Consider the following 14,708-nt stretch of genomic DNA (forward strand, 5'->3'; position numbering starts at 1 on the left):
TAAAAGGAACATTCAGGGATTGACTTTTGTTTAGTTGCATTTACTATTTTTTTTTCACATTTTACATTTACACTTTTTTATATTATTATTATTATTATTATTATTATTATTATTAATTATGGCTGTCACAGGTGTCAATGGGTTAATAAATAGATTATATTTTTATGTAAAAACAATTTGCGTGTTATTTCTACTTGATTTTCCAGGGAAATGGCTGAAAGAATAAGAGATTTTTCATTTTGTGAATGAAAAGCAAGCAGAAAAAGTTAAGAAGTGTTTCTCGATGATTGCAGTAGAGGTAAGAAATGCGACAAAGCTGTGCAGAGCTTGTGTCCATCGTAGCCCCACTTGCCCAAACCGTTGCCCGAACCATAAACTCATCCTCTGACTCTGAGGAATTTAGTGAGGATGAGCATGAAGCTGCATTAATGCGGACACCTACTGTCGGTCTATCAATCGCCACACCTCCAGTCCAAAGTGGAAAGAAGACAACACGACCACAAGTGGGGGGAAAACCCCAAAGTCATCTTTCCCTCCTAAAAAATGCATCAATGTTGCATGCAAGGAGGAGAAAGAGGAGCTCAAGAGCACCATTGCTTCGCTTCAGAAACAAATTGAAGATCGTAAGTATCTTAATTATTTTTTTTTTCAAATCAATTATTATTTTTAATTCCTATAGAATTTTTTTTTATTCGTATACAAATATTTTTAAATGTTTTGCATCCCCAACATGGCTGCCACTGAAAACACTCTATAGCCACAAGTCACAAAAATATTCTCAAGTAATGAAAGTACAATTAGTAATGATTTCTACTAATTTCTATATAGTGACATCTGCAAGTTCAAATAGTAATCCACAGAGGGGTCTAAGGGTAATGACCCCAATTGGTCAAATTGAAGCAGATGAAGCAGCTCACAGAGGGGTAAGTCAACTAATTATTAAGTTTGTTGCAAACGTTTCAGGCTTAGCCCCTTTTCAGTGGAATTTGTCCTTTGCGCACTTTTATTTTAATGTCAGTTTTGAATCAAACTATACATTACTATAAATAGCTGGAAAATAATTTTATGTGCATCAATTACATGTATGAAAGGATTGTTAAATAATAGTATATAAAGTGTTGAATATATATGAAACACAAGTTCAAAAAATTTCATTTTGATAAAACTATATAATGATGGTGTTTTCTTTAGCTTTCAAAAATTGCTCAAGGGGTCTGGTGTTGCCCAGTGAAGGTGAAGGCCCTAATAAACTCAAACACATCAAGAAAATCACTGGCCTGTGGCTTGCTGAACCTCTTTTATCCAAAGGAGGTTTTAGCAGGAAAACGGCTAAAGGATCCTGATCAACAAGTTGTTAACGCTATTGCAGGTATGTAAAGTGATTATAAAGTTTCTTGGTTCCCTTTTGTGAAGTAGTAAGTAGTAAGGGGGCTCATTACATGTATAAGGGGCAGATTTAAAGCTCTCTACTTTTCTCATTTTCCTTTTATGGTTCCTGCCATATTAGAATTCTTCATTCTTACAGTGCCCTCTCAATTAATCTTCTCTTTTTCCATATTACATAAAAAACATACTACCCCTTTTATTTAAAGAATTCTGTTAGTTGAGTGATACTATTGAGATTGGCTATACGTTAATTATTATATTATGTTCTAACTTCATCGTTTTCAAATGTCAGATTTTGCTGTGGCAAGAAACTTATTAAGTTGAAGAGGTGTTTTAGTGATTAAAATTGGAAAAAGAATAATAAAAAATGGTGTTATTTGACGTAAAAGATTGCTTTAAAACTATTTTGAGACAACACATGCATGCAGATCGAGTTAAACACCTATTTAAAACCTGTTTGGTGAAAATAGTTTAAAAATAGGTACCGGTAGGGTAGCTCTGCCCCTTTTTTTTTTTTACTATTTTTGAGCTCAGATTTGCTTTAAACATGTTTAAAACCTATTTTAAAATATTTTCAAGGTTCCTTTCTTAATATGATTTAAATAGTTCAAAAATAGGTTTTAAACCTGTTTAAAATATGTCTTAAAATAGTGCTCAGTTTGGTAAGGGGTACAACCGTATCTATCAAGCAAGCTGCACCTTAATATTGGAAAATACAAATATGACCTTGCAGCCATCATTTACCATCACAACAACCATTTCTGATGTGAGGTATTTTTCTCAGATAAGCGATACAAGGATGGATGGTACTTGTACAATGATATGTGGAATAGCGGGAGAGCGGGATATATTGGAAAACAGCCTCAAGTGAAAACTCCATCTCATATGTACATATTGTTGTTCAAAAAGTCACAAGCCAATATAACAACATCATGTACAAAAGACCATTCTGCATCTGTGAAGAATATCATGTCCATTGCTTGTCAGAGTACTATCACATCTGATGCAAAGCAAGTCAAGCAAAATTAGTTTACTATTTTGAAATCCTCTGGAATACTTGCTCAGGAAACAGCATCACGCAAAGAACTGACGTCTATGCCTCTGGAAATAAACAAAGAATTCTTAACACACTGAAGAGTACCAAAGCATCAAGAACACGTATTACATCTTAAAACATTGACAACAGCACTATGAAGCGCAAAACATGAACAATCAAAGCAAAATATGATTAACTTCATTCTTTGTTTGTGAACGGCACATTAGATTGCAGATTTATGATTAGTTAACTTGATCAGTAAATTCAGAAACGACGTATTATGAAATGTAAATGTTAATAAGATGTTAATAAATTCATGGATATTATCCAATTGTCCTACTTTGTATTATTTCGGTTTTGAGATCTTTCAGTATTTACAATAAGCGAACTTATTAATCTTATTTGATGATGTTAAATCAGCTGATTTTAGAGAAGATTAATCTGCAGATTAAAGTGTCTTAAATTTAAGTGCAGATTTGAGTGTCTTGAATCGTCCGATTTAAGGATGTTAAATCGGACGATCAATACCTATGTCTGAAAAACAAATTATTACTTCAAATGTATACTTTGCCAGTGCTCACAAGGGAATTATGTTGTACATACAATGTCTTCCAGCTCTTAAACGAATATGGGGACCCCTTGTTCTAATTTCAAAATTGAAGTCCCATAAAGAAAGTCAATCCAGTAGGCGAAGTAGTTCAGTTCTATTTCGGGGCAATGACCTTAATGTCTGTTCCCCTAAAAACAGTTTGTTGTGTCTTTTTTTCCAGTGACAAGACCCTTGGGAAAGCAAAAGTGACTGTTTCCCTCAGGACCAGACATCATAAGCTATCTTTTACACATTTCCAATTCACTTTTATGGATAGTGGTGGTTTTTTTTTACAAAAATCATTTTGTAAACAATTTTTTTTCATCCTTTATATTCCTTCTAGCAAGGGAAATAGAACAGGAAGGATTTCACTATCTGAGTTGTGCTATCTGCGAAAAATATATACTTCATATACTTTGACAGCTTTCCCCCTTCCTCAGGTATCAGGATTGATACCCTTAGGCAAATTGCCATGAAAAAATAAACAACTCGAAGAATTTAATAAGCAGTGGAAGAATTTCCTTTAACTTTTAAGTATTTACGTTAAGATATCCTTGAATCTCGTTTTCTTTTTTTTGTTTTTTGTTTTTCCTTGTTTGTTTTTTCTTTTCCTTTTAGCCAATACATTAATGTATATTTAAAATTACCGCTTTTCAATCGTTTCCTATGTCGTATCATTTTTTCCTTGTTATATGTGTATTTAAGTTTATTTTTGCTAACATTGATGTTATTTAAAACCGTTATATACTTTGTTTGTATTATTTTGAGTGTCAATAAGGTATTAATTAAAAAAAAAATCTTAGTAGGGCCATTAAGGAGGCCAGTGAAACTGTCAATGCCATAGGATCACAAAGGTTGTTAACTAGGAAATAGTAATAGTAAGACCCTTTTCATATCTTTACCTTTTGGAAATATTGATGTCTCTTAAGCCCATTTTTTGGCATATATTTTTTAACACCTACATCAACATTTTGCAGACGCCTAATGGAGGAAACCCGACAATTGAAAAGAAAGAAAGAGGAAGAACTCTTTTTGTCTGTAAGTGCAAACAAGAAGGAAGCTGTTATTATACATTTCAACTCGATTAAAAAAGTGCAAATGCACTTAGAGTTGCTTGTGTTCATTACATTCCCCATCATACTTCAAATTCAGTATCTATTTTTTTATTGCAATTTAATTTTGCGCTTATGTACGTAAGCACCTACATTTATAAGCTCACCCAAAATCCTTCAGATAACAGTTTTATTAAAAATAGCACAAGAAGAAACAATTTTTTTTTTTCAACAGGAGTCAGTAAACAGGAAAAGAAAGAGGCAGGTAATAGCACTAACCGAGGACCTTGTGGAAAGAATATCGGCTTTCGGTTTTCAATTGAGGCCGTATTCTCCCAGTATGGTCATGTGGTTAATAAGAGTTTTATAACACTTCTTTGTGAATTAATTACACCTGTTCAAAACTTCACTATGCGAAATCAAAAAATGGTTCGGGAGTTAAATCGGTTAATCGGTCATATTTTTCTTTGCAGCTGTACAGATGTGGAGGCTGGCTACGTTCATGCCTTTCTTTGTCAGTCATGTCGTTCCTCACGGAGAAAGGCATTGGGCCAATTTCGTGAAATTGTTAGAACTCATGTCTTTGGCAATGGCTCATACCCACACCAACGAAAAAAAAAAAAGGTCTGTAACTAAAGCTGACCGAATATGAGAATGTAAAAATACAGAGTTTGTATGGAATTTTAATTAAACAGGGTTTTGGTTAGGAGTGTTACGCCTCAAAATGTAAAAGTGTTCAACACAAGATGTAATTACTTTCCAACGCCAAATGTACTGTAAATGTACTGCAAAATGTATTTTTTTTATAAACTAGCTTTAAGTTATGAAGTATATATTTTTCGCAGATAACACAACTCAAATTGTACAACAATCCATGGGTGACATTAAAAGGGCGCTGGAGATACAAAATTTCCAGTCCTAGATTCTAGGACTTCCGGTTTTCATGTATGCAGTCGGGCATATACTAAAACCCGAAACAACGAAACGAAACCACCGAAACGAAACGACCGAAACCGCCGAAACAACCGAAACCGCCGAAACGAGCGAAACGAAACGAAATCACCGAAACAAGCAAAACTTCGAGATTTTCGCCACTTACCGTACTATACACCCCGTTTAGCCTACTATACACTCTGATTAGCCTACTATAAACCCCGGTTAGCCTACTATACACTCCTGTTAGCCTACTACACACTCCGGTTAGCCTACGTTTCACTTAGGTTAGCCTACTATGCACTCCGGTTAGCCTGTTTACGGTTAGCTCTCAATAATTGTAATGGGTTTTGCTTGTTTCGGTGATTTCGTCTCGTTTCGGTTGTTTCGGCCGTTTCGGTTGTTTCGGCGGTTTCGTTTCGGTGGTTTCGCTCGTTTCGGTCGTTTCGTTTCGGTGGTTTCGTTTCGTTGTTTCGGGTTTTAGTACATGCCATGCAGTCGTGAGTTGCCTATAGAGTATATGTGATTATCATGGCGGCCGTCAAGCCATAAATCAAGGAGTCTTTATCACAGGCGCTTAGTGGTCTCAGATAGAAGAATATCCCTCCATGTCGAACAGAAAGAGGCAATAAGGAACATTGTTCTTCTAAGAAAGACACTCTCGTTATTTTACCAACAAGCTTTGTTAAGTCTTTTATTGGTGTTTGGTTTTGGTTGTTTCACTGTTAAATGCATTAATTCGAGACCAAACAGTGAAGCTCAGTATTTCAATGTCACCTGTCTAATGGTTCGTAATACCAAGTTCCTAAGTGAGGTTGAAATTAACGACATCAAGCAATAAGAGTATTGAATAATTTATGGCCACCCGGAGGCATTTGTTGGAAAATCGAGAAAAGTGTTGGATTGTGAAGACCTGTGAAGAAGTGAGACGTAATATGAAAGCTGTCGTAATTGACACACATTTCATTGTAGAGTAGAAAGTATTTACTAGTTACTATCTGTGTTTAATATTATATATACATTAACTGCAGTAATATGAATAAGGTTCTTAAAGTGAAGGAATTTTGTAACAAAATGTTGTTATGAGTATATATATACAGCATGCTGTATATGACTATTCTACATGTAAGTCTTTTCCTATTATCAAGCAATTCTTAAAAAGGAGTAGAGTGCTGTTCAAAGAGTGGCTTTTAAAAATAAAAACTAGTGGTATGTGGTTATTGTTAAAATTAATGTTTCTAAAGAAGTATTATTGGTATTATATTGTAATAATGTCCCTTTTTAAAGGTTATACTGTATTTTCATTGCCATTCAGACCATCCCAATCCTTAAAAAGGTTTATTGGTAACCTTCAACTCATTGAAAAGGCGCAAAATAAATTTTTGTTCACAAGTTGGTCTAAGTAGCATATTGCTTTTTTCACGTGTGGAGAAAACAATACGTCCAATCAGCAGCCACGTAACATGGTTTTTGTTGGTGAAGCGTATCAGGGTGATTTACATTCAAGCTCCACTGGCAGCACTTGGCTTTCAAATCTTTGCAAAACTAGCTGTAAAAATTTGCTCCCGGGTTTATAACATTGAATTTCTTCGACAAAAATGAGTGAGAAAATATTTGTCATCTGTGAAACGTCAGTGGAAGTTTATGTTGAGATGATGGAGAACAAACACACCAAAGCAAAGACAGTGACATGTGAAACTGTTAGAAGAATTTTTAAGAAGCGAGAATGAGGAATGAGAAGTGCACACCATACACCAGCAGAATTGAACCAGAACCTTGCGGAGTTGACCAGCAAGAAGGGACTGGATTATAAAAAGGTATGCACACTTTGTTTTTAAATGATATATTTCAAATGAAGACACTTTATTGTTTAGCCAATACCTCTATAGTACTGTGTTATTTCATTATTTTCCAGGTGCTCCAAAAGCTAATCCAGTTGATGCCCAAGCCCGCCATTAGGCAAGTCACTGTGAACTTCCAAAGATGATGTTGTCGACACTATGAGCAGTCCTCCCTACTGTTAAAATTCAAGGATGCCTCTTCCACGTGATACAGGAAGGTCTGTACTGTGTGTTATTTGTGAACCCAAAAGTAAAGAAAGTATGTAGTAATCCCCAAGTGAATTTCAAACAATAAACGATCAAACCGTGATGGAATTATATCAAGCAATTGTGGCAAAATATAGTCAAAACTAAAAAGGGAAGTAGAGACAATATAGTTAGTTTCTGGCACCATCGGATAGTGTAATAACCGTTATATAGCATAAAGTTTATTTTATTATGATTTAACTTTAAGGTACAAGAGCTTGGCCTTCAGAGGGCTTATTCCGATAACGATGCAATCTACCAGTACGTCCGAAAGACAATGGCCCACCAATTCCTTCTGCACCCAGAAACCCAGCCAATGTTCATCCGCCTAGAAGCCCAAGCCCAAACAGACCTGCTGAGGAAACTGGTCAACTACATCAGGCGACAATGGATTGAGAGCCAGGTCTTCCCCCGATAAACTGGTGTGTACCTACAATCAGCCCAGCCGGACAAACAACGACATAGAAGGATGGCATAATGCACTAAATCCCCGAGCAGGAGGACAAAGCAGCTTGCCGTTGTATTCGTTGATGGAATTGTTAGGTAGGGAGGCACAGCTTACAGCCGTTACAATCAGGCTTGTCTCCGATAATAAACTTAAAAGGATCCAACGTAAATAACTTGAAACATACAAGCGAAACTCTTTGCTAGTTGGGAGAGGAGAAGTCTGCAGTGTAACTTGTCAAGACTTGCTCTCACCTCAATGGACCAGCTCGTGTAGCTTGTGCCAAATAGAAGTTCTTTGTAAATAGGTTTCAAGTTTAACAATAAAGAGGTTTTTTAATAGGTTTCATAGGTTTTTGTGAATTAATATGTTTGACAATAAATAGGTTTTGAATAGGTTTTCGTAAATATGTTTCATAGGTTTTTGGTTTGATATTGTATTAGCATGGCACCAGCTCGAGGTTTGGTTTTCATCAGTCAATTTTGACGTTGAAAAATACTGTTAATGATATTTGTGCTCCGCGTTGGCTTGTGAAACTATCATCAACATGGGTTGTTTCTGTAGGTACCGGAGCACAGTCTACGTCATTGAGCTTAACATGAATTAATTAAGCAAACATGCATAATAATATTACGGTTAATTATTCCACAAAATTAGAAAAAAATTAGGTCATTAAAGATAAAAAAATAAAAAAATAGGTTCATTCAGGTCCTCATGTCTAGTCAACACGTCCACAAGTCCACACCTCCACAGGTCTTCCCCCAGTAATATTCAATAGATAGGTTACGTGGGACTGTGACGCAAGGCGAAATTGAATGAAGGTGCAAATAACTTAATTTTCGTGCTCTTGTTTGTTCCTTTGCTTGCACAGTGAACATGTACAATGGCTACTCCACCAAAACAAGAGGCCTCTGACATCGAAATACCTTGGGCCGATGTAGCACCGCCGTATTTCATGGAGTGGCTCGAGGAATTTTCACTCGCTCAGAATGTCATCAAAGAAATGATCTTCATGGTGATGCTGCCAAGTATTGCCTCACTCTTGGGACCTCGCTCCTTCGTAAGGCCGTTGCTGCAAGATCTGTACAGCGAAAACTTCAGCTTGTTTACTCTGAGTATTTCTCCAAAAAAAAGCCAAGCATTAAAGCACGTGCAAAATCCACATTTTACACGTTTGGCAGGATAACCAAAAATGAAACGTTCAACACTCTCAGGGCAGTCATCAGTGAGAAGGAAATAGGAACACTTTGCCACCTTTACGATGGCGATTTGCTGAAGTCAAACCTCGACTAGCAGATGCTATAAGTTTAAATTTATTATTATGAACGTTTTAAAAATAATATATTCAATTAATTTTAACTAATCTGAAGAAGATTGCTTCAGTTATTAAACCAAATATGTAATGTTTATTATTTAAGATTTATTGCACATTACTGGAGCAATGCTGTGTAAATATAATCCATATATCCTAATGGGGGGGGGGGGAAGAGTCGAGCATGAGGTGGAGATTTTGACTTTTTCTTATAAAAAAAGCCACATTCCCCACCCCCAGATCAAAATAATTGGACAAAATCCCTACACAGAAACAAGGAAAGTGGTCAGATGTCCTTTCTTGTTACAAGGGATTCAAGTTCATTTACTATGGCAAAGCATTGAGTGAGGAATGACAACTTGATTCAACTTTAAATTAATAAATTGGCTGGAGCTAGCTAGTTTATTTCTTTGCTATAGTTGTTTCGTTTCAGTTTATTACTTTGAGTAGAATGCTTTATAAAGTTCTTAATCTGTTATCAAAGGTACAAAGCATTCAATACCTTTTGACTATTGACAAAATGTCCGTCTGTTGCCGAGGGCAAAAGGCAAAGAGGTGAAGTAAATTCAAACTGCTTTTTGCATTGTTAGTATCAGTTAAAAAATGTAAGAAGTCATTCTTTATCGAACGTTTGGAGCTTTTTAAATCTTAAAGGCTTCTTACAAGAACTGAAGCTACATCATATATAACTATTCTTGAATTCTGGTCCTGGTTCGGAAGCTGGGCTCAACGGAATGTTGGGTTCCCTTTTGTTTCTATCTCTGCCTTTTTCCACCTGTTCCCTTTGGTAGTTTTTCGAAGGGAGTTATGCGATGCTGTAACCAACCGTGAGACGGTCAAAAACCCAGCCTTTCGTTGGCCCCTTGGCTTCACCTGTCATGGTGGCAGTGGGTCCAGTTCTTGGACTTTTGGGTAACCTTTGTTTTAGGAATCCAAATGACTTTCGGGCTGGATCGTTTCATGTGCACCCGGGGTCCGGTGTCCGCAATGAGCATGTCGACCTTATGGCTGTAATTAACGAGAGGGTGAGTTTTGAACAATTTTTCGTCCATTTCAGGGGGGATTACAAAGATGGAAGTTTTGACTCGGATCGTCCTCCCCTTATTGTGTTGGAAAATTCCAAGTCATGGGCTCAGTTTTCGGATTTTCTTTTCCTCTACGATATTGCAATCAGTCCTGTCAGTTTGGGTGAAGAAAACAAACAGAAAACTAAGAAGCTTGAGGGGAGAGGTCAAAGGAAAGGCGAATACTGCAGGCAGCATAGCAAGAACAGGAATGTTTACTACCATTTGTTTGGAACGTCCGGGGAAAAGGGCTTTTTTATGCCTGATTCATGGACCGTCGGTTTTAGTCTGCAGTTCAAAAATTCTGATGACGTGATAATTTTTGCGGCACTGCAGTTTGCAAAACACTGATCACATGATGCCATTTTGGTTGTTCCCGCGGCTGCTTAAAGTTAACTGCCTGTGTTATCTTTTTCTCGCCTTTGTCAAAGTTTAGAGGAAGGAAAGATGTCCCATTAACAATTTAAGATCTTTTACGGAGACAACTTCAAAAGATGAAAAATGCATAGAATGAAAAAAGAAAGGTTTGAGCTAATAACTTATCAGGAATTTGCCTGTAAAGTGTTACAAACAGTAAGGGCATTTTTGGAAGGAAAAACTCCAAGAGATGTCCGCATTGAATACAGAGATGACAAGGCCACATTTGTAAACTTCTGCTGCTACTCCAGTTCAAGCTGTAAATGTTTGAACTGAAAGGCTGATCGTGAACGAGCCGGCAAAACAATGATGTGTTTCTACAACGATGCGAAACATCAGAGTAGCTGTCGCCAAAAAATCCAGAAATATGGTCTCCACCATTTTGCACCTGTCATTTTCGACCTGTCTTTGTTTTCAACATCTCTTCAACTTGCGGTTTTCTCTTTAGCAGTCGCTGGTGCAAACAACCAAAATTGCATCATGTGATCAGTGTTGCAAACTGCAGAGCCACAAAATCATTATCACTAGACCAGAATTTTTGAACTGCAGACTAAAACCAATGGTCCGTGAAGCGGGCCAGAAAAAAGCCCCTGTTCATGGATGTCTGAGACGAAAAGTAAAGCAACAGAAATTAAACAAGCCTTGAGTCCCCCTTGCCGATTTTGCTTCTGAGATTGTCGAGGCTGAAAGCTTAAATTTTTCAGAGGCAGAGCAAGTTTAAGCTTGAGGCCACTGTTTGTGCTCTGCACAAACAGTGGCTTTTGATCATTTACAACTGTCTGTGTCATCTGCACATTGATGCCTCTACCCAAACAGAAGAGTTTGTCTACTTATTTACTCATCTATCCACAAGTATGCTTTTCACTACACTACAGTCATATTTGGTAACGGAGACGATTGGCGTGGAAGTCCACAGCAACAGATCCATCAACAGTCCTTTCCAGATTTTGTGAGGTGGGTCACAAGTAATGGGAACTGCATTATTTGCTATATGAACTTAGCACCTCTGTGCCAGTGGGAAAGTTATATTCAGTCGCTGGTTGTTACCTACCAAGTCACTGTTTGGATTTGGCATATGTCCTCTTGAATAAGCTCACTGAACTTTGCTGCAATGTTTATCGTTATTAGCGTGGGTGCTGGAAGACGAAGCTGTGCGTTTCTTTGAGAAAAAAGACAAAGGTTTTAATGATTCTTAGCTTTATTTTCATCTTTACAGCTTAGCTAATTTATTTGTTAGTAATGTTTTATCACTGTTGTAAATTTTTAATGTAAATTTTGTTGAGCCATGGATCTATTATTAGTTTTAGTAAATGTGTGAGTGGTCCCTCAAACAATGCTCTTCTGGTTCTTGGATTGGAGGATCACTTAGGTGCGCGTCATGCAAAACTTACGGAAAGTTTGGGCACACCATCGAGAGTACAAATACCGGTGAAACTCTTCAAATATGCCAGAGTTTTACCTGCCGCACTGCGAATGTGATTTACGTTATCACTTGCGTAAAATGCAAACAACAGTATGTATAAGAACTCGTGCAAACCAACACTGTTCGGACATTACCACTGCTAACAAGAACATTCCTACTGTGCGCCTTTTAGAGCATGTGGTCTTGAACAGTTTCAACTGACTGTCGTTGAAAGGGTTAGAAGACACGATGTTGAAACCAGGCGCATGCGAGAAAGTTACTGGATTAAACCCGCCATAAACGGCCAAACTTAATTTCACATTATGTACAAGCATGCGCGCATGTCGGGTAAGTTTTGACTAGAAACGAATTTTCAACACGCACCACAGCCAATAGGCTTGTTTATATGCGATTTCCATTAGTATAAGATTTTTTAAATGTTGTAAGCAAACCTTAGTGTAGCAGTGCTCCTGAAGAAGGCCGTGAGGCTGAAACGTCTAGCATTAAAAGCCCTGAAAATAACAGCTGGAGTTGGAGATTATTGTATCATAAGTCAAAAATCTTATTATTTTTATATATTATATCTTCAGTCTATGGTAAGACACCATCTAGAGAGCTAATTCTAGAAGAAAGGAAACAGTCAATTTTAGCAGACAGCAGTCCTATTTACAGACACAGGACGCATACCACTCCAACAGCACCTTCGCTATTCTCATATCGCCCGAGATACCATGGTCAGTTCAAACAGAGTGTTCTGTCAAATCACGTGTTGGCCTACCCCCAAATGTAACCATGGAAAATATGCATGATATCTTCGAGGAACTCATAGACAGTGTAAGCATCAAGAGGAGAACAGACCCAAAAGCTGAAGAATGTGCATCTGTAGAAGAGCAAACAACAGAGGACTGCATTGGTGATACAGAAACAATAAATAACAGAGCTGCAAGCCTTTTTCAGAAGGTAACCAGGGTAAGTGAATGAATTAATAATTCGTGGTAATGAATTAATAATGAAGCTCTGATCAACTCGGATTAAGATTTTTTACCAGAATAAATTTTGGGTCATGATCGATAATGATTTAAATAACATTCAGTTGAGGTAGAAAGGTGTTAATTGCAATATGTCCAAATGTTAAAAACGTTTACATTTACTCAATCGCCTCATCAACGTTTCAGTACGATGTATAGCTACCATACAGAGAACTGTGAATAAACCATTATTATTATTACTATTACTATTATTACCTTAGTACTGTATGTGATCCTGCGAAAAAAGGGGCAGAACCAGTTTGACTGGTATTAACGGGAATAAAAAACTCTGGATTTTGATCCGTTACTTGTCTCTGTTCTCAAAAAATTGACGAAGACAATCACAAGACTCTAATATAGGTAGATGTGCTTCCCTGGAAAATATATTGTTCATCAAGACAAAAACTGTATCTATACTTTTCGGAAACGGAAAACATATAAGTTTACCTGTATAGAGATAGCAAGAATGACCTGTTACAAGTAAGGGTTTTCAGATTTTCAATTTGTTTAAGTTTAGTCAGCTTCAGCCTAACTTATAGCCTCGGATGTAGTTTACCTGGGCAAGGACTCTATTTTTCAACAGTTTGAGCTGATGCCAAGCCAAGAATGCATTCTGGTCAGCATCGTCTACAACAACTGGCCCTGCAGTACACTCACAAACATTGTGACATTCAAAACAACCACTAAGTCGCTTCCATGACTTCAAGTGTTTTGAACATGATAACTGCTTTCTGTTTTGTTCAGCAAACTCAGACCCTGTGTGAGGCTATCCACCATAACAACAGTGGAACAAATGAGGAGCCAGAACAAAGATGCTTAATTGTAAGAATTAAGAATTTAAAATAAAAATCTTCTGGAAAAAAATCATTTAGCTTAAAACGAAGGTAATACAGTGAGTGATTTAGGGATGTAATCACGACAATCAACTGTTTGATTGATCGATCAATTGTTGTCTTTCACTTTTAGGAAGGCAGGGAGACCAGCAAGGGTCAGCAAAGGAGCAACTTGAAGGATTGCCGAAGCTAAAAAAATACCAGTATCCTGCATTGCCGAAGACTTAATGATTTCCCATCTCAGAGTCTACAAAGCAATGGCAGAGTATAATCTACACAAAACCTGTTATTCTGGTATTTCAGAGGCACATATTCAGCATGCTGTATCCTCCATCAAAGATAACCATGCAAACGTGGGTGAAGTTATGTTACAGGGTCACTTTAGAGCCCAATGTTCATGTTCAGCACAGTAAAGTACGCAAGGCTATACATGGCGTAGTTCCCTCTGTGACAACTTGAAAGAGGCCAGCAATTCAGCGACATGTTTACTCTATCCCTTGTCCCAACTATCACTTGTCCCATCACTACATTGATGGCTTTAGCCATCTTATCATGTTTTGTCGTTGCTCCACAAAATATAATTCAGAAACTGTTATTTCATCTTACAACCAAGCTGTTCACAAGTGTGACAGGCCTTGGGCTCAGGCCATGCTGATCCACAAAAGCACCAAAATCTACAAACGTGCCAAATCAGCTAAAAAGCTTGGTCAAGAAATGCCCCCACTGAGAAGAAAAGATATTGTCTCTCTTGTCCAAGTCAACAGAAATTATGCTCATTTCTCGTACAAAGAAATGGAGCAGGAGATAACTGGCAGGGTAATTCTTCGCTCTGCTTGGAATTGTCTCCAAGAAAAGGCAAAGCATGCGATCGTCACCATCAAAAGCCGAGCGATTAAGCTGGAGAAGACAACATTGTGCCCTCTGTCATAACAACAGAGCTTCAACTCCTCTCTCGAACACAAGGAGGCGGATTTCAGAAATTTTGCCCATAAATTCCTCTTTGATCGCGTATACTATAAGTAGAATTTTACAACAAAGCAACATGATAGCCAAAAGGAAAGGGACGATAGAGTGAATGCTGCTATCACTTTGGACAGACTAGCTATACAATGTTAAGACTAGCT

At 37.4% G+C, this 14,708-nt stretch overlaps 1 protein-coding gene across 2 annotated transcripts; it reads left to right on the plus strand.

The window, feature by feature from the left end:
* Positions 1-231: 231 nt before the first annotated feature.
* Positions 232-7,692, plus strand: LOC144650263 (uncharacterized). Of its 2 annotated transcripts, none has more exons than XM_078509937.1 (2): positions 232-623; positions 7,292-7,692. In XM_078509937.1, exons 1-2 carry the CDS (start codon positions 306-308, stop codon positions 7,499-7,501), a joined length of 528 nt encoding a protein of 175 aa, XP_078366063.1. In that variant the 5' UTR covers positions 232-305; the 3' UTR covers positions 7,502-7,692. The 2 variants fall into 2 exon arrangements, 1 of the variants encoding a protein (XP_078366063.1); XR_013570056.1 differs by lacking the exon at positions 232-623 and adding an exon at positions 6,383-7,055.
* Positions 7,693-14,708: the final 7,016 nt, after the last annotated feature.

Source organism: Oculina patagonica, chromosome 4 (assembly GCF_052425735.1).
Source record: "Oculina patagonica isolate OP01 chromosome 4, crgOcupat, whole genome shotgun sequence".
Taxonomy (NCBI): Eukaryota; Metazoa; Cnidaria; class Anthozoa; order Scleractinia; family Oculinidae; genus Oculina; species Oculina patagonica.